This window comes from Urtica dioica, chromosome 9 (genome assembly GCF_054948205.1).
Source record: "Urtica dioica subsp. dioica isolate 48M chromosome 9, U.dioica_male_clone48M_v1_H2, whole genome shotgun sequence".
In the NCBI taxonomy this organism is placed as follows: Eukaryota; Viridiplantae; Streptophyta; class Magnoliopsida; order Rosales; family Urticaceae; genus Urtica; species Urtica dioica.
Window position 1 is genome coordinate 16626346 of NC_142764.1, and position 19404 is coordinate 16645749.

Below are 19404 nucleotides of genomic sequence, written 5' to 3' on the forward strand. Positions count from 1 at the left end.
GAGCGACGTATTATGAATTTGTTTTTTGTTTTTGGTTAAATGGTTTGGCTGTCGATTTATTTTTGAAAGCGATGTTTTTTAGCGACATGAAAAGTCTTATTTTTAGTAGTGCGATTTCAAATTAATTACTAATTTAATTATACTTGTTAGTGAGATATGTAATAATAAGCTATAAACGACGGACTGGGCCGATATGTAATAAAATATATTATTAATTGCAATTAGTTGGTTTTTTATTATGGGCAATTAAAACAGTAGTCCAATAACTCATGAACTCTTTTTAAAAAATAGTAAAAGTTTCATTTTATTAAAAATATATCACATGGTAAATTAATTAAATAAAGAGTAAATCAAATTAAATTTATTCTTCAGTAAAGTTTACTGAGAGTCCGGTGAACTATTTTTTTAATAAAATGAAATTTTGATTGGAATCTTAAAAGATGCTAAAGTATTAACTAGTTGCAGCAAAAAAAAATTATTATTATTTATTTTATCGAGTTTAAAGATAAATTGGTGAAAAGAACTGCTTTTAGTATGCTAAAGTGAAAAAAAAAATTATCATCATAAATTTTATAATCATCGTACACAGTGAGATTTTAAAAGGTGTCAATTACTTCAATTTTTTAGACTTGTTAGGTTATAATCACATGATTTAATTACGTAAATATATTTAAACCAATCTGCCGTTTCATAATTCAAGAATCTTGCGGTGCCGGTAGAGTAGACCGAAAATAAATAATAAAAAACGAAAAAGAACAAAAAAGAAAGTGATAATGAAGCAAGAACACAGAAGCATCCAAAAATAAGTAGGGTCGGATTCCCACAAAATAGAACACATAACAACGCATACTTTATGACTAAACCCTTGACGACACAGGGACCGTCTCAACTCTCACATACATGATGATAATACAGACGTGTTGCACTTTTATATTATACAAAATAATATTCCATATAAATCTCTATATTCCATTTTTTTATTATTATATAATTGTTACGCTAATGACGTATTTGCCACTCCTCAAAACGCCTATAAATTAGCTCCAACTCAACACCATTCTTCTCATCAATCATCACCACTTAATCACATACACATACATATCCAAGAGAAATTCACCTTTTTCATATCTATACAGAGAGTGCGAAAGTATGGATCAGAATCACCAAAGTGTTACCTTCCCAGTGATCGACATGTCGAAACTCAACGGCGACATGAGAGGCACAGCCATGGCGGAGATCAACGACGCCTGTGAAAACTGGGGATTCTTTGAGGTACGTACGTAGAACATTATTAGAATATCATCATCTATGACTATGTGTGAGCTTCCATTTTAACGTGAGATTCTCGACATATATATATATATATATATATATATATATATATATATATATATATATATATCCATGGTTTTACAAAGGTGGTGAAGCACGGGATATCTTCGGAGCTGATGGACAGAGTGGAGAGGCTGACAAAGGAGCACTACAAGAAGTGCATGGAAGAGAGGTTCAAGGAAATGGTGGCCACTCGAGGCCTGGACCTGGAAGCCTCCGAGTCGGAAGTCACGGACGTGGACTGGGAGAGCACCTTCTTCCTCCGCCACCTGCCGGCTTCCGACGTGGACTCCGGCGCCGGCGAGCTCCGGGCGGAGTACAGGGCGGCCGTGAAGGAGTTTGCTAGGGCGGTGGAGCTTCTGGCGGAGCGGCTGCTGGAGGTGCTGTGCGAGAACTTGGGGCTCGAGAAGGGCTACATGAAGAGGGTCTTCCACGGCTCCAAGGGCCCAAACTTTGGGACCAAGGTGAGCAAGGACGGTGCCATTTTTTTTTTTACCCTAAAAATTTACAAATTAGCACCCTTAATGTTTTTTTTTTAGCATATTAGTGTATCTAATTTAGATTTTTGGCTCTATTATCCTTAAAAAGGTGAGTAACTACCCACCGTGCCCTAAGCCGGAGCTGATAAAGGGGCTGCGGGCCCACACGGACGCGGGAGGGATCATACTTCTGTTTCAGGACGACAAGGTCTCCGGCCTCCAACTCCTCAAGGACGGCAGCTGGGTCGACGTCCCTCCCATGCGTCACTCCATTGTCATCAACCTCGGCGACCAGCTTGAGGTACTACTACCTTTGATATCGCTATTTTAAGAGTTGAGTGATTTTTTTTTATTTTTAGAGTTGGGTTTTATTTAAATTATATATGTGTGTTGTGTGTGTGTGAAAATAACTAAAATACTACAAAATCAACTGTCGAGATCATTCTGTTAAAAAAAAAAAAAAAAAAAAGCAATTTAATTAAGGACGACTTGTATAATGGTCCATGAACTATTTACAAGTCTAAGTAAATAAAAAAAATTATTTATTTTACTAGATCCCTTTGACCTTGGGATTATATGCTCTGGCCGTGACTTTGCAGATTTTGATGATTGTAAATATATATTATTCTGTACTAGATTATCAATTAGGTGACAAAAGTTGCTGGTAGTAAAGTAATAAAGAACGTGTACGTGTGTGTAGGTGATTAGCAATGGTAAATACAAGAGCGTGGTCCACCGAGTGGTGACTCAGACAGAGGGAAACAGGATGTCGTTGGCGTCATTCTACAATCCCGGCAGTGACGCCGTCATATTCCCGGCTCCGGCGTTGACCTCCGGCGTTGACCAGAGTCACGTGGAGTACCCAAAGTTCGTGTTCGACGACTACATGAAGCTCTACGCTGCCCTCAAATTCCAGGCGAAGGAGCCAAGGTTCGAAGCCATGAAGGCCGTGGTCAACGTTGACCCCATTGCGATCGTTTGAGATCATACATAGTCAAACGAAGTTACTGCGTGTGTGTGCTTTGCTTTTGTTAGTACTAAAATACAAGTTGGTGTTTTGTTATCAGTTTTAGTGTTTCGTGATCAGTGTGTATTGTGTTACTTTTACCCTTTTGTAATGGGAAACGTATATTAATAAAATAAAGCGAGTTTTTGGATATATTCAGTGACGTTTTTTTTTCCTCCGCTTAATATATGATGTAATCGATATTAAACTCGATATGGAATGGCAAAGAAGCCGTCCAAATATATAAAGCTTTTGTGCTATGCCAATTGGGTGCTTAGAGTTATGCCACAGTTAGGGAATCCCAATTATATAATAAGATAAGTCACTTGTATGTTGGAAGATGATGTGAATATTTGCTTTTGGGTTTACTATAAAATAAGCGCCTATAATTTGTAATAATGATTAAATTCATGACCAATCGTTAGTCATTAAGTTTGTATTTTGGTTAAAAAGTTTAAGGAAATTGCTTATCTAAAGTATTTTTTTAACAAAAAAAAAAAAACAAAAAAAAAACAAAAAAAAAAAACGTCAGAATCCAGCTTCTGCAAGTAGAACACTAAACAAATGAATTGAGTATTTATTATTTTGGATCTACTCTCTATTTTCTAATATGATATGATATGATATGATCAGTGACGGAGCCAGAAAAGTCCATCAGGGGGGCTAATTTGAAAAAAAAAATTCAGGGGAGGCTTGATTGTAAAAAATTTATAAAAATTGGGCCAAAAGTATAAATTTTCAAGAGAAAAAAATGTAATTTTTTTTAAAATGGGCAAAAAGTGCAAAAAAAAAAAATTGAAGGGGGGCTTAAGCCCCCCCGGGGCCTTAGCTGGCTCCGGATATGATAGGTGTTTTTTATTTTAGTTTATTATATAATGGAATAATGTTGGTGTTGTTGCTTGTATATTGTCCCATAAAATCTGAGGGACCCAAATTTTCCGCCAACCATGACGGTATTGGACGAATGGAAGATGCTAGATAATCATCTGATTTTTATATTCCTCTGGGGATCAATACTTGATAGCCAGGAATAAGTTCAGAAAAGGAAGCAAAAAATAAAATAAAAATAAATAAAATAATAATAGTTAATATTTTGCAGTAGTTTTGTATGCGAAATTTTGTAAAATATGTGTCATAGAGCTGAAATTGAAATTATAAGTTAAAGATGTTCCAAATTATAAAAGAAAAAACTCACGGACTATTATACTTGAAATGTTAGATTTACAACTCACTCAACATTTTAATCATGTTTAAAATTTAGCCGCTTTTTGTGATGTGATCTCATTGATTGGATTGCATTTTACATAAAAAAAAAAAAAATTAGTATTTTTATACGTTAATTTTGATAAATTTTAGTAAATGACTAATTTATCAAAATAATGAAAATGGTAGTTGAAATTGACTAGATATGTTTTAGATAAACATATCATTGCCAAAAAAAATCACAAGAAGCCGTGACGCACACACTAGCATGGCAGCGACGAAGAAACTATATTCTAATATTGTGATCTATATAAATACATTTTTAATTGGGACTAGTTTTGTCAGAAGATACTAACATATATATAAACTAATTTTCACCACATTCACCTTATAACCTAAATTTCATCTCTTATCAAACGTAATAAATCATTTTTTTTATCATTTTTTTTTGTGTCATGTTTTCAAGGATTGACAATTCGAGTTTATACAAGGCACGTTGTTTCTAATTAAACGGTATTGCATTTATTCAGGCATTGTATATTATTCGCACCGAAAATGGAAGCCACGAGAGGACAAGAAATACCGTGTAATTGTCATTATTATATTTTTGGGGGCCAAAGGAAAGACTTCCAGGTTCTGTTCATATCATAAATCGGTCAAGGATTGGGAATCCTAAGTGAAATAGAATTGCAATAACAGTGATATAAACTATCACTCAACAACAATATTGACAAAGGACACTACTCTAGCAAGTTGTACATATTAAAAAAAAACAAATAAACCTTTACCAAATAGTTTAATGTTTATCCTCAATTAAAATATAATTTAATTATTTATATATTAAAATATAGTTCAATTTATGCCAACCATCTCATAATGTCACTTACGTTGTGACTTAATTTGAACTATTTTTTTAATTTTTCAGATAATTAAACTAAAATTTTAAAGTACGAAGCCTAAATAAGCCATATAGCCATGTGCCTCACTCCCCCTTGACAAAAATATTGTGTTCGCGTCTAAGACTAAGTTATATTATTATTTCTTGACTTGGTCTTTGATTTGAAAATTTTAGCTTTCTGAATAGCATGAAAGGGCTTACTTTAGAGAACGAGTATCGAGCAGAAATGTGATATTCTTTTGAACTATAAAATCATGAAAAGTGTGGTATAAAGTAACGAAAGTAGAAGATAAATTCGCTGTGCTTCAGATTCAGAATATTGAAAGATGATCATTAGGACTAGTAACAAAATTCTGAAAGATCATAAAAGCATTATTATGCAAGCTTAACATTGCTCAAATTGGAGCAGCAAGCTAAGGAGCAAAACACTAAAGCAGAACAGAAGTAGAGAAAATCTCCTCAATACTGAAAGTAAGAGAACACAAAACCCCCCTAAAAAATCCGTTGACTACTCTTTTTTCTAAATCCAGTACCCAATTCTCAAAAGTTCAAAAAAAAAAAAACATTAACAAAAATAATTTCAAGTATTTCTAGAAATTCGCTGGGCAAAACTCCATTCCCTATTTCTGTTTCAACATATGATCAACAGCACCAGTTAAAATTAAAAGGGAAGTCAAACAAACCCTTCACTACACAACAACAACCTCACCGTTCTGGGGCGCCTCTTCCTTCTTCCCGTCGTTGGAGCAGTGGTTCTTGAGAACCGTGGCGATATCGGTCTCGGAAGCCCCGGCGAGCTTGAAGCGCTCGACGGCGGCGTCGAGATTCTTTTCCCAGTCCCCGGTGGCGAGCTTGCACTCGACCTGGGAGCGCTCGAACAGCATGTTCCCCCAAAAGAGATGAATCTGCGACCGCATGACCGCGGCCTGCTCGGCGGCCTCCTCCGCGGACGATCCCTCCTCTCCGCCGCCCTTGCGCCTCTTGAGCGCGGCGGCCTCGTCTCTCTTGGGGTCGCGGGCCCGCTGCTCCTCGAGGCTCTCCCACATCTCGGTGGCGACTCTCATCTTCTCCTCGGCGCTGTCGAAGAGGTCGAGCGTGTGCTGCTTGGAGTCCCAGTGCGAGAGGTCGGCCTTGCGGGCGAGGGCGTAGGACCAGTGGAGCTTGGCCATCTCGAACTGCTGCTGGCCGAGGGCGAGGAGGCCCTCGTAGAAGTCGGGCTTGATGGCGAGGGCTTCCTCGTACTTTCCCTTGGCCAGGGTGTACTTGTCCTTGACCCAGTCGTAGGCGGCACGCAGCTGGGACGAGACCACCTCGGTGGCGGCGGAGTCGTCGAGAGGGATGCGCTTGCGGGCGGCACACATGTGGACGTTCCCCCAGTTGAAGAAGGCCAGCGCCGCCACCTCTTGGAACTTGGACGCCGCCTTGTCGAACAGCCCCTGCGCGTCCTCGCTCGTCACCGTCTCTTCCAACGCCTCCGAGCACAGCTCCATACCCACCTCGTGGAGGTCCATGTGCGCGTCCGGGTCGATCCCCACGTGGGTCCTGAAAAGCTGCGCGAATTCGAACAGCCAGTCGTCCATCTCCACCTCCTCCGCCGCAGGGGATTCTTTCTCCTTCGTCGTCACGACGGCTTCTTCTTCTTCTTCTTCTTCTTCTTCTTTTTGTTCTTCTATGTTCGGCTCGTTCGCCTCGGCCTCCTCTTCTGCTTCGTCGGGCAACGGCGGCTCTTGCTCGGGGCCCACCTCCACGACGTGGAGCCTCAACGTTGCGCCGTCCCCGGCGCAAGCCTCGGCGGACCGAAGCTCGACCGTGGAGGTTATGGTCACCAAATCCCCGTCGGAGTCCTTGTACTTGATTAGCACCGATTTCGAAGAAGGGAATCGCTTGGCGACGATCTCCCTCAAGACGCGGAACGCGCAACCCGGCGGCATCTGGGCGAGCCTGATGTCGTGGTCGTACACGAGCTTCAACGTCCTCGCCGCCGTCGCCGGGGCCTGAGCAACCACCGGGGGCTGCGGCGAAACCTCCTTGGCAGCGACGGGCTTCGCAGCGAGCTTCGGGGATTGGGTCTTCTGCTCGGAAACTAAGGGCTTGGCGGGGCCGGGGGCGGGCTTCTTTTGGAGGGGGCGGGCGGGGAGGCAGGGGCCGAGGCCGGCGATCGGGGCTCCGCGGACGGCCGAGGCTCCGAGGGCTGCCGGGGAGGGGCGGCTCTGAGGGCCGAGGGCGGTTCTCAGGCGCTGAGCCATGTCGAGGGCGTCGCGGTGGTTGGGCTCGAGGGCGAGGAGGGACTGGACGTCGAGCACGGCCAAGTCGGGCTTCGAAAGGGCCTCGTAGGCTCGGGCGCGGCGGAGGAGGGCTCGAGCGAAGTTGGGCTGGACTTGGAGGGCCAACGAGCACTCGGCGATGACGGCGTCGTAGTTGATGGGCTTCATCTGGATCATGCAAGCGGCGCGGTTGCTGTGGAACACGGCCCGGTCCGGATGGGTTTTCGGGGTCAGATTCAGGGCGATCTCGTACTGCTGTAGAGCGCCCACGAAGTCCTTGCTCTGAAACCGCTTGTTGCCTTCTTCCTTGAGCTCGTGGGCTTTCTTCAGGAATATCGTTGAGTCCAAATCAACGCCGCCATTGACGATTGGCGTCACTGAGCTTTTGACGTTGCTGTTGCTGGTGGTGGTGGTGCTTGTCTTGTCCACTGAAGCCTGGTTCGAACTACCCTTCTTTTTTCTTCCCCCAGATTTCCCCATTTATAAATATGTAACAAGCTTCTCTTCGCACTCGCGAGAAATTATTGGCACAACGACACAACAGGACTGACTCAGTCTAAATGTAATCCTATCCAAATATGAGTATTGAAAGAAACACCAATCTTTAGATACGAATACAAGGACAATTTACAGGAAGAAGATGAACTTACTTGCCAATACCAAGCTCAAAGCTTTACCCACAAATGGTTTTTTTTCCACGCCAAAATCTTCGAAACTCGATTCAGAGAAAGAGAACTGCTTGTGTAGGCAATCGGAAATGGGAGGTAATTTTTTTTTTTTTTTTTTTTTTTTTGGTATAAGAAAGACGATGGGGTTTTGGGATGAAACCCTAGAGGGATTGCTATTTGCTGAATTGGCCATATTATACTCTATATATATTTTTAAACGGGGCATATTTAATACTAGAAATTTCATTTTCTATATTCAAATGAAAATATCTCAATCAAATTCACTAGTTAAGAAATATCAAATATTGGACTTTTGTATCAATTTTAGACGAAAATACTCTTGCTAGACCATATAACACTATTAATAACAAAAAGTTCATTCACTACTTATTGAAAATCTCTCATTCTCTCATCATTTCGAGTATCCAATTGGTTGAATTCCGTAAAAATGGGTAAGTATGCTTGTTCATTCATCTTTTATAACTTTAGTGATATAGTTTGTGTAGAATAAATAAAGTTGGTAGATGTATGTTAAACTTTCCGGAATTTGATGTTATTTCCGATAAAATCCGACCAATTCCGACCAAATCTGATGAGTTTTGTAAAAATTCGATGGTCTCGGATTGATTTTAAGTTTAATGTAATTTAATTTATTTTTATACTATAATATAATATATAACATAAAACAAAATAGCATCAACTTATAAGTAAATTTAACATAAAAAAACACGATGTTCATAATTTAAAAAACAAAAATTTATTAGTATGTTGTTCATAATTAAAAAAAAAAAAAAAACAACTAATCATTAATTAGAAAAAACAACTAGTTATTAGTATATTTTGTTCATAATTAAAACAACTTTTTTTAATTTATTAATCATAAACACACACCAAATTATCTTAAATTATTTATAAAAAAAAAAATTCAAGAACACCTCGGATTTGGTCGGATTTTATCATTATTGTCGGATTCTATCGGACAAGGTCGGAACTCGTCAGATTTGGTCGGAACTCATCGAAAATGGTCGGAACTCGTCGGAACCTCAAAACCATCGAACCCAGTCGGAATCCATCGGACACCATCGGAACTCGTCGGAAATTTCTGATGAATACCATCGGATTCGGTCGGATCCGACCGAATCCGATGGATTCCGATGGTATTCATCGGAAATTTCCAGATTTTAAAACCAACCAAAAACCTATTTTTACCTCCAAATCTCATTCAAATCAACCTAAAATAACTAATAAGCACTAAAATCGTGTATTTTATCAATGCTACACTAATCAAACCATGAAAAAAAAAACATAAAAAATTAACTTTTTTTGTCATTTTGGGTTATGACTCTTTGAGAGCTTGAGACCTTGAAGATGTGGGGTGGACATCGTATTTGTGGTGGTTTCGGTCGGATTTGGTGTGGCGGGCGTCGAATTTGAGGTGGTGGAGGTCGGATTTGTGGTGGTTTCGGTCGGATTTTTGTCTTTGGTGTCGGAAATTTGGGAGAGCAAGAGAGAGAAAGTGAGAGAGTGAGAGTGAAAGAGATGAGAGAGGGTGTGTATTTGAATTGATGGTATTTTCATCCAAAATTGGTACAAAAGTCTAATTTTGGATTTTTTTAACTAGTGGGTCTAATTGAGATATTTTCATTACTTTCGGGTCTAAAAAATGAAATTTCTCATAACAATCACGAGCTGCAACTAGTTCGTGACATTTTGATACTAAATGTGTCAATATTTGAGTTATAATTAATTTTTTGTAAGTAACAAGTAATTATATATTATTGCTATCAATTTCCCTTTAAATTTATAAGCTTTTTTAAATTAAAAAAAAAAAAACAATTACAACTTTTATCTTCTTGTTAAAAATATTAAATATTTTTTTAAGGAATTTAATTTAATTTTTTAATAAAGCTTTTAGTTACTATTTTTTTATGGTATTATTTAGTGAATTTGAACTGAAGTAGACTCCTTAAAAAAAGACTTGTCTCGTCTTTCATCGTGAGATGTTGGAATATTAGTATTTAAGAGCATTTAATAATATGTGTATGATTTATTTGTAGTTACGATTTAAATGGGGTCCACTTAACAGAAATTCCAGTATATTCGTAATCCTCGTAGTGAGAAGTATAAGATCGAATATTTATTTACCGTAATCGGAGTTAATTTGAATGAGAGATTGATGCTCAAAGTGTGTTACATAATACCATTATTTGCGAAAAAAAAAGTGTTGTGGTTGAGTTTATACAGACAAGAGTCCCACATGGAACATATATGTGGACTTTGTACGATTTATATAGAAAATTTGGTCAATAGGGTTTGGGTTTCCAAGGGTGACCCAATTTTAAAGCGGGGCAAACACTTAGGGAAGCACAAGTCCATCGCACACGCGCGCTGCCGCCATCCGTTCGGTCGGTCGTGTCGAGTCGAGCCGAGCTTGGTTTGGCTCGTGGTCTCTTTTTTGACCGCTTTATTCCTTTACAATTTATTTATTTAATAAATAAATAATTGGTATTAAAATGCAATATTGAAAGCTTGTGGTTGTGTAGTAAATGGGCTACGGTTTTCTTTGTAACCAAGCATTAATAAGTCTTCAAGGCTTAAAAAATTTGATTTCAACGTATGTAACCGTGAACATTAATGCAGTGTGAATGATTTGTTTGGAACCGTTTCTAGACGGGGCAAGCGCTTAGGGAAGCACAATTTTATAGCGGGGCAAGCGCTTAGTATGACCCAATTCAATAGCGGAGCAAGCGCTTAGGAAAGCACAAGTCCATCACACACTCGCGCCGCCGCCATCCGCCCGGTCGGTCATGTCGAGTCGAGCCGAGCTTGACTTGGCTCATGGTCTCTTTTTTGGCCGTTTTATTCCTTCACACTTTATTTATTTAATTAATAAATAAATAAATAATTGGTATTAAAATGCAATATTGAAACCTTGTAACTGTGTAGTAAATGGGCTACGGTTTTGCTTTGTAACCAAGCATTGATAAGTCTTCAAGGATTAAAAAATTTGATTTAAACGTATGTAACCGTGAGCATTAATGCAGTGTGAATGATTTGTCTGAAACCGTTTCTAGACGTGAAGGTGAGTATATAAAAGCAAGGCTTTGCTCCTCATTTCAACACACCAAAGTTCATACTTCTCATATTTCATCTCCCTCCAAAATCGGAATCATTTCAATTCGATCTTGACTCTGTCTCTCCATCGGATATAGGAATATATTTACTAGTCTAAAGAGGCATATTTTCCTCTAGAAAATAATCCTCAGTTGTCGATCTTAGAAACGAATCGTTTTTAGAAGACATTTTCCTACACGTAAGTCGAGGAATAGAAGCAATTCCGAATTAATTCACTAATGAAATTAAAAGATTTATTCGAAGAATTCGACAAACCAAATGCCATAGCTCATTCGATATAAGAACATTTATACCAAATAAATCTAATGGAAAAGTTTAATCTACTCATCAAATCTAGAAAAATCAACATAAAATTAGCATCAAAATGGAGATGATTTTTACTTATCAATTAGAGAAAGAAAAGTGGTACCTAGGATAGCCTAGTGGTAATTCCACACCACCTCCTGTGTGGAGGTCGTGAGTTCATTTCCCACTGCAGCAAAGCTGCCTTAAAAAAAAAATTTAGAGAAAGCATAGCAAGGAAGAAAGGACATATTGCGTCGCCCGCAAAAAGTTGGAGTATTCACAAAAATTAATGAAATTCAGAAAAAGGAGAATAAATCGCACATTTGTAGGAAACAAAACTGGAACGACGAGAGATCTTCCAAGAAAAGCTTCATAATTAATGGCCAAGATCATTCAATAACATCGATCTGCGCAAAAGAAGATGATCCGATGGATAGAATCCGAATCCTCATTTGAGCAACGAAGAGTCGCGAGGGAGGGGGATGGGGAAATTACACTCGCACTGCATAATTTTTTTTTATTGTCATTTATACTTTTTTATAGAATCTTTTTGTAACATTGGCTTCTTGTGTTGAGATTCATCTAATATAAGAATAATCCGATTTTTGTATTTAATATATTATCAAGACAATCGGTATTTGTTATATAATTTTCGAGATAATTGTTATATCTATTTTGTGGCATCGCCAAATAGGAAAAACAAAAAAGTAAAAATTAGATTGGTCTTTTTGTTTTTAAGATTTTTTTGCTTAAATACATAGCTTTCCATTCTTATTATAAGAAGATTTCACTCTATGTGTGTATTTCTTATCATGCGCTTATTTCAAGCTTCCATCCTTGCCTGAAAAAAAAAAAAAAAATTATATCGACGATATAGAGAAGATAATATATATAAAAATGAAACAGATTTCAAGTTTATATAGTAGGTATTGAGTACACATTTCAAGTTTATATCCATGGACGATGGAATTCGGGCCTTTTGTTCTCAATTACTTAAAGATCAACAATCTCGTAGTCCAGCCCATAAAAAACACAAGCAAGGGTATTATCGTAGTTTAGGGCACGACCAGCTTTGCTAGGGCTACAAACAGTGGAGAAGCCGTATCTTATATAAAGCGGTTCCAAAACTGAATAATCCCAATCCACCCTTTAGCTTCAGCATCTGAAGCTCTTTCTGTATTTTTTTTTCCTTTGTAATTTGTTTTTGTAGTTATATAGGAATATTGATATGATATATCTGTCAGTGAAACTGTCAATCGCTTGCTTCAAAGCCTTCGTTCTGCAAAAATAATAGCGGAGAGTCAAACCATGGCTTTTTCGTTGAAAGAACATGGAGGTATACTGATTGGTCGAGATATCGTTTCTGTCGTCATTAGAACAGTATGACGATTAGATTGTTGCTCGTCCTACATGCATATAGCTCTCTTTTTTTTCCCCGAGTTTCTTTCGGAGATCAGTCTAAATCTCAGATCTGAAAAAACCACCCACCAGTTGTCTAATGAAACCTCTGTTCAGAAACTCCGCCTTGTGGCCCTGAAAAATGTCAAATCAAGTCTGTATTTTTCATCCTCAAATCAGAGCGTCTATTTTTCATAATCACTTAAAAGTAGGAGATGGTTTCATTGGACGGAAAAACACGTGTCATGACAACACTGAACGATATACAGCACAATACCTGGGACTTCGGGGATCATTTCTCTGGAATGATCGAAATGGACACCACAGACAAAGAAGTCAACCATTCATGGTGTAATCAAACTCAGGCATCTGATGCCATTGATACAGAGATATAGATCATTGACACAAACTTTATAGCTTGTCGCAAAATGGATTGGATAGCAAGGGAAGCTAAAATCGTATGTTCAGTTCGAGTTGAATACTTATTAATCATCTCGAGTGCAACTTAGAATTTGTCCAAAAGCAAATCTGTGTTATACGTCTCCCACGAAATAGGATTTTGTCACGAGCGGTGAGACCAACGTTGAAGGTTCGATTCATAAACAAAAATCTATTGAAATATATAGATGTCCACAAATCCTATTGTGACATGCAACTGTAAAGATTTGTTGATGCCAATTTGTTCGTGCATATAACCAAACACAAACAAATTTGACTGAAATCGGGTAGCATGTAACTATGATCCTAATATAATTTCTATAATAATGGTCGACGTTTGCAGTCAATTTTTGTATGTGGTAAAACTTAGTACGAGTAAGCAACAAAGCCATGGCTAAATTACTTGTAGATCCACTCCCTGGCTCGGCCTCCAGACTCATCCATGTCTATGAAAATGCTCACTGCCTGCGGACTGGGAAATTTAGGGTGGTACGAAGAGAGCCTCGTAATTGTCTTTTACTTCTCTCATTCCATCCTGAGCTTTCGATAGCCACTGATTTTGATATTGTTCTCAACAACTTGCTCCTTCGGCTAGCGTGCATGCTATTTGATATACAATATATATGATCCAATGCAACATCTTATTTACAGACATTCATAAGAATCAAACGTAAGAAGAACAAATATATGGAAACTAGTGAAGTATCGTCTTTGTCTAGCTTCGTAGTTGCACGCCTTTGTTCCTTTCGTCTCACGGCCAAAGGGGTTGTTTGTTCAGTCCCCACCCAGTTTTTCTTTTTCTTAAAAAAAAAAACAATGAAAAAAATATGTAACAAACAATCGTGTCACCGATCAAATTTCTTTCTTCAAAGTTTTGGAGCGTGACAGTTATATAATACTCAGAGCAAGTGAAATACTTGCACCACTTCTTATGCTTCATTTAGTCCCTTCCGACCTCTATCAAAGACAGCATATAAACAAACTTAAAATCAATCCACGCCACCATTTCTTTTTGTTATGGAATAGATGACAAGTCTGTCAGTTGATATACTTCCAATCGATCGAGACCGGACATAGACGTATCTAAGTTGAAGATTTCATCAATATGATGGAATATAGGCAAAGTCTAGAGTTTCTTTTCTATGCTAGTGTGTCTTTTATTAATTTCCTCTAAATAAACCGTTCACGGAGCAAGTACCAAGACTTTGATAGTTCCCCCACTGTTTGCACTCAGCATTGTGGGACTATCGCTCTTCCAAGACACGGCGCTGATAAAGTAGGGTCCACCATTGACCTCGTTACCATTTGACTCCGACGAGACAAACTTGTAACAGGCCATGGGTCTCGAGATAGCCTGCAACCAAACATTGGTGTTGGTGAGATTATTGATTGAATTTTAACCCAAACACACACAGGTGATGGTAAATATGTTTTTTTTTTTTTTTTTTTTTACTTATTTTATGTTTTTTTTTTTTTTTTTACTTATTGTATGTTTTTTTTTAATTTATATTTCTCATACCTTGTGATACACAAATACTTGGTTTGTCTCGCTGCCACAAGCAATGTATTCGCTGCAGACCGAGAGTCCCACAAAATTCTTCTCGTTGGTGTGGCCACTGTATGTGCAAAGCTGTAATGCAGAGGGATGAGTTCGAATGGCTATTTCATGGACTTTTTTTTAGCTATATGATTAAAAAAAAGGTTTTCACTTGCCGGCACATTATCTTTTACGTCCCAAAGCTGCAATGTGCTGTCTGTCGAAGCGGAAGCGAGTTCGTTGTCTGACAAGAACTTGACATAAGAAACGGCTTTCGTGTGTCGGCTAAATACATGAAGTGGTTGGCTGATATTTCTCAGGTCGTAGTAATGGACGCGGTGATCCGCTGAACCCACCTGTGATTTTCAAAGCACTACACATCTCATGTTTTTAAACAATGTAGCAAAGCAGTTGAATGAAAAAAAAAAAACTGTACTAGTGACCAGAACCAATCAAAAGGATTTTTTTTTTCTTTTCAAGAATTTATATTTTTATCTGGGGATCTTTTTTAAGTTAAGAAAAACTTATACTAGTTAAGCTTGAAAGTATGCGTACCGCCACATAGATGCTGGATCCAGGATTGTACTTGACAGAACAGATGTTTGCTTTCATATCTATGCTAAGAGCGCTTGATTCTTGATTGGTAGACCATATTTTAACCTGTTCAAAGTTCAAAGGATGTGAGACTGTACTTAGCGTCAAATACAGGTGCTGAGCAACATTCCCACTCAATTAATTAACTTCTTTGAAACATGTAATCTGCTTAGAGGTCATTCAGTAATTAAAGAGGCATGTGAGGAGCTAATCCGGCTCCACGTACCTTACAGTCATCACTGCCAGACACAAGCATTGAAGGATCAGTGCGTGAAAAATCAACACTCCAAGCTCGCTTTTCATGCTCCTCATATTCCATGATACTCTACACGGATTTTTTTTTTTTTGGTCAACACAGATAACTGAAACGAGGATTTACTAGCAGTAGCTTACTAAATTCATATAATATATTATATGAAGAACTGTAGATTAGCACCTGGCGTGTAGACACATCCCAAACAGTTACTACACCGTCATAGTCACTGCTTGCAATGTGACCTTTCGTGTATTTATTCCAGCTCAAACAACTAAGTTTACATCGCGCTGGCATCTCAACAATAGGGCAGTGGATATCAGCTGGTTCATTAACCACCTGGAAGCAGTAACAGAATCTTAACTGTCAGCAAATTGATTCAATTGAAACATAAAAAAACAATCTGTACATATCTTGGTGTTATTGTATAAAATCCTCTTCGAAACTCTTGTATCAGATAAATGATAAGCTGGATGGCCTATCAAGGGTAATGATAAGCTGGATGTCCAATTCAGGTAATAATGTTTATCAAACCCAACACTACGGCGTAGCACATCATTGGAGCCACGAATTGACATGGCTTTCAATGTTGAAGGATTTTGTACTGAATTTGACAGACTATGACTCTCAAACTAAGTTTTGATGCTAACCGTGGAAAATTCAAAGACCTTGATGCGCCGTGAAACTCCAGCAGTGGCAAATAGTTCATCATCACGATCAAATTCTATACTGCAGCGTATATAATCGTGGTTTTCCAAATGATGAAACAGGCAGAGTAAAAAACGACCATTAATGGCATTAAATTCATGTGGTGTGCTAAAAATGAGTCCATGTATAAAAGTTTAATGGCACGAAGAGTTTTACTTCAAAGAAATGTAACTAACATTCTAGCAAAAAATTTCTGACCTGAAAGGATCATCATCCGCGGAACAAACATGACACAGCAAGAGATGCATTTTGACTCACCTGGACACAATGTTAGCAGCGTTGAAAAGATCGCCTTCTCTCAGTTCAGCAATGACTTTTAATCGACTAACCGGAGCAAGAAAATAAGAAAAAGAATTATAAGCAAGCATGTCGGATAGGATTCTATAACGCTTGGGTAATTCATACATTGTGGAAGTCCGTACCTATATTTTGTGAAGGTAGTTAAAACAGATTGAAAATCTACAAGACCTGCACTATATCCGCCTCTATTCGAAATATTATATTTGGAATCTTCCCATTTTTGTGATTTCGTATGCAAATTTCGTCGCCTTAGCAGGTAACACTCTTGCAAGTCATTGAACTGCAGCAAAATGTAAAAAAAATCACGAGAACAGAAAAAATTAGAATATTAACGAACTGATTTACAAGTCTTGTTATGCGAAGCAATGAATCAGTCTAAAAGTACAGATACTCCACAGCTTTTGTAGATCGTTCTAATCATAGCTAGTTTATATCAAACGAGAACTGACCTGTGAATGAACCTGCCTTTTCCTTGATATAGCTAGTCCCGACGGAGTGATAGACTGGAAAGAATCCTTGAGCTTGAGCCACTGAAAGTTTGCCGGAGTGTTTAAATCGGGTATCTTGAGCTGAGAACTTCCTGAACCCTGTTGGAATTGGCTGGAATAGGGACTGTAGTTGATGCCATTTCCGTGCCTCTGCACAAAAGAAGACGAGGTAGAAGGCAATGCTGTTTCTGGATTGGGGTCATCCACATCCATTCTCGTTCTCTCCGAGAATCTTTCTTTGTCCCGGAATAGTTCTATTCTGCGCCTCTCTACGACGTTTATGTCCTCCTTTATGTACTGGAGATCTGATTGTAACTACACAATGGAAATTATAACTATCTTCAATCAGCGCGCTGTACTCGCGGTTTAAGAAGGATCCAAAAGTAGACATGAATTCGAGGACCTCAGTGAGCTCGTCGAGCTTCTGCTTTCTCAGGCTGTGTAAGAAACTGAGCATGATCTTGATGTTTGACTCCGCTTGTTCTTGTTCCATTCTCCGCTTCTTGTCCACGAGAAGGGAAAGCAGGCCATCAACCTCCTTGACTGTCACGTCGAGACCCTGACTATGATTCAGAACACAATTTCAGTCCAAGAAATGAGACCATCCAAGTCCACAACGTGAGGACAATAATCAAACCATTCATCCATTGAGAAAACTCCATTTCTTCCATTACTGAAGGAGATAATGAATGACCTGTTGTAGCCCTTGCCGAAGATGCTCAAACGGCGACGCAGTCTTCGCCATTTGCGAAGCCAAAGTTTTCTTCAGACACTGAGAGATATCCAAAAGCATATCAACATTTAGCCTCGGTAATTGGACAGCTAATGAAAACTTGGAGGCGACGCTACACAATTGCCCTAATTTTCACAAAAGCTTCCAAGATTCAAAATATAATAATAATAAAAAAAAAATAAAACTCTCTTTCGTAGGTCCTACTTTCTCAAACAACCAAACAAGAAGGAGAAACGAGAGACCTTGTCGAGCAAGAAATTGGGGAAGATGTTAGAGGTGGTGAGGTAGTTAGAGCAAGAAGGACAGTCGTTCTTGTTTCGGAGGTGAGTGATGAGACACATATAGCAGAAACTATGCCCACAAGCCGTCAAAAAAGCGTCATTTATGATCTGCATGCATATCGGACACAGCATGTCCCTATCGCCGTCTTCTATACTCGCCGCCGTGACCGGAGCATCTCCGGCGGAGGTTTCCATCGGCTCGGCTTTCACGGTCGGAACCGGTACAGTGACGGAGTTCTCTCTCATTGCTACAATCACTCTCTCACTCTCTATCGGAATCGGATTGTGATTCGATCTGGTGAGAGAAGGATTGGTTTGGATGGATATTTATTGATTTTTCGTACGATAGGAATTGTAGGAGAAGAATAAAGAAATTCAAAAAGAAAAAAAAGGCCAAGGAAAACTGCGTAAATGTGTGTTTTGAGAGAAAAGGGGAGAGAAAGAGAAGAATTTTTGTGAGGGCGAGAGCAGCCCACGTTACGCGGGCAATTTTTTTGATTTCTCATCTTTATATTATTTTAACATCTTGACTTCTTTTGGACGTCGTCGTTTTTTAGGTTCTTGACTTGGCAACATAGAATTCACACATTTACAAAATAAAATGTGGAGGGAATAAAATGTAGAGAAAGTTTGATTAGAATTCACCTTTTTTCTTTTGAAAAAAATTTCTTCTAAAACTTAATATTATAAGCTGAGTTTTTTTATATTATTTTAATATCTTGACTTCTTTTTGACGTCGTTGTTTTTGGGTTCTTGACTTTTTTTTTTTTTTTTTTGAGAAAAGGGGCTCGGGGCCTTCTATTAGATTATAGGTAAAACACCCAGAGATACAACTTTAGATTTTCTTGATCCAAAGTACAAAAGGAACCTCGATCGGAGCCGATCAACCGCTAACGCTAACGTCAACGCCAAATACAAATAAAAGTCCAGTTTGTGCACAGAAAGCACAATGCGAATAGAGCAAATATCAAGCTCTTTCAAATATCCCTGAATGGATGGTGGAAAGATCCGACCAACCGTGGTCCATCGACCATGAAGAAGACAAATCTTCTGCCTGCATCTAACAGAGTTTCCCGAGCGGAAAGTTGGACGATGGCTAACCCAACTCCAAACCAAAACATAATATTACCTACTAAAACAAAGTTCCAACAAAAACTAAATAAAACCAGATCTGAAACAAACATCAAACCAAAACCAACACTCAGATCGGCGGAGCGCATCTCCGAAAGACAAGCCCCAATACCGCGACGAGACACCCCCAGCCGGAAACCCGAGACAAGCGGCGGAACGAAGCTTTCGTCGCCGGAGAACGACGAACGGCCACCCAAAACCCACATCCCGAGAAGAGCGGCGGAGAGGGGCTGCGAAGCTGCGAGGAGCAAACCCAGACGATGACGAACAGCG

General features: G+C 38.9%; 3 protein-coding genes and 1 non-coding gene across 5 annotated transcripts; 2 read left to right on the forward strand and 2 right to left on the reverse strand.

Annotated features, from left to right (window-relative positions):
* The first annotated feature begins 1046 nt into the window (after positions 1 to 1046).
* Positions 1047 to 2970, forward strand: LOC149385338 (1-aminocyclopropane-1-carboxylate oxidase 3-like). Its single transcript, XM_089625070.1, has 4 exons — positions 1047 to 1272; positions 1419 to 1796; positions 1921 to 2112; positions 2512 to 2970. Exons 1-4 carry the CDS (start codon positions 1150 to 1152, stop codon positions 2791 to 2793), a joined length of 975 nt encoding a protein of 324 aa, XP_089481196.1. The 5' UTR covers positions 1047 to 1149; the 3' UTR covers positions 2794 to 2970.
* Positions 2971 to 5269: 2299 nt separating this feature from the next.
* Positions 5270 to 8025, reverse strand: PHOX2 (Octicosapeptide/Phox/Bem1p (PB1) domain-containing protein / tetratricopeptide repeat (TPR)-containing protein). Of its 2 annotated transcripts, none has more exons than XM_089625557.1 (2): positions 7833 to 8025; positions 5270 to 7685 (listed from the first exon to the last, which is right to left on the reverse strand). In XM_089625557.1, exon 2 carries the CDS (start codon positions 7660 to 7662, stop codon positions 5608 to 5610), a length of 2055 nt encoding a protein of 684 aa, XP_089481683.1. In that variant the 5' UTR covers positions 7663 to 7685; positions 7833 to 8025; the 3' UTR covers positions 5270 to 5607. The 2 variants fall into 2 exon arrangements, with proteins under 2 accessions (XP_089481683.1, XP_089481682.1); XM_089625556.1 differs by having other exon boundaries at positions 5270 to 7750.
* A 4531-nt stretch (positions 8026 to 12556) lies between these two features.
* LOC149385340 (small nucleolar RNA snoR111) lies at positions 12557 to 12682 on the forward strand. Its single transcript, XR_016301521.1, has one exon. It is a non-coding gene; the product is annotated as a small nucleolar RNA snoR111 (small nucleolar RNA).
* A 1407-nt stretch (positions 12683 to 14089) lies between these two features.
* LOC149385341 (E3 ubiquitin-protein ligase COP1-like) lies at positions 14090 to 18481 on the reverse strand. Its single transcript, XM_089625405.1, has 13 exons — positions 17962 to 18481; positions 17681 to 17758; positions 17390 to 17545; positions 16948 to 17301; positions 16621 to 16778; positions 16457 to 16522; positions 16141 to 16219; positions 15674 to 15829; positions 15464 to 15562; positions 15199 to 15303; positions 14820 to 14999; positions 14626 to 14736; positions 14090 to 14460 (listed from the first exon to the last, which is right to left on the reverse strand). The coding sequence occupies exons 1-13, from the start codon at positions 18244 to 18246 to the stop codon at positions 14290 to 14292; spliced, it is 1998 nt and encodes a 665-aa protein (XP_089481531.1). The 5' UTR covers positions 18247 to 18481; the 3' UTR covers positions 14090 to 14289.
* Between the last annotated feature and the right edge of the window lie 923 nt (positions 18482 to 19404).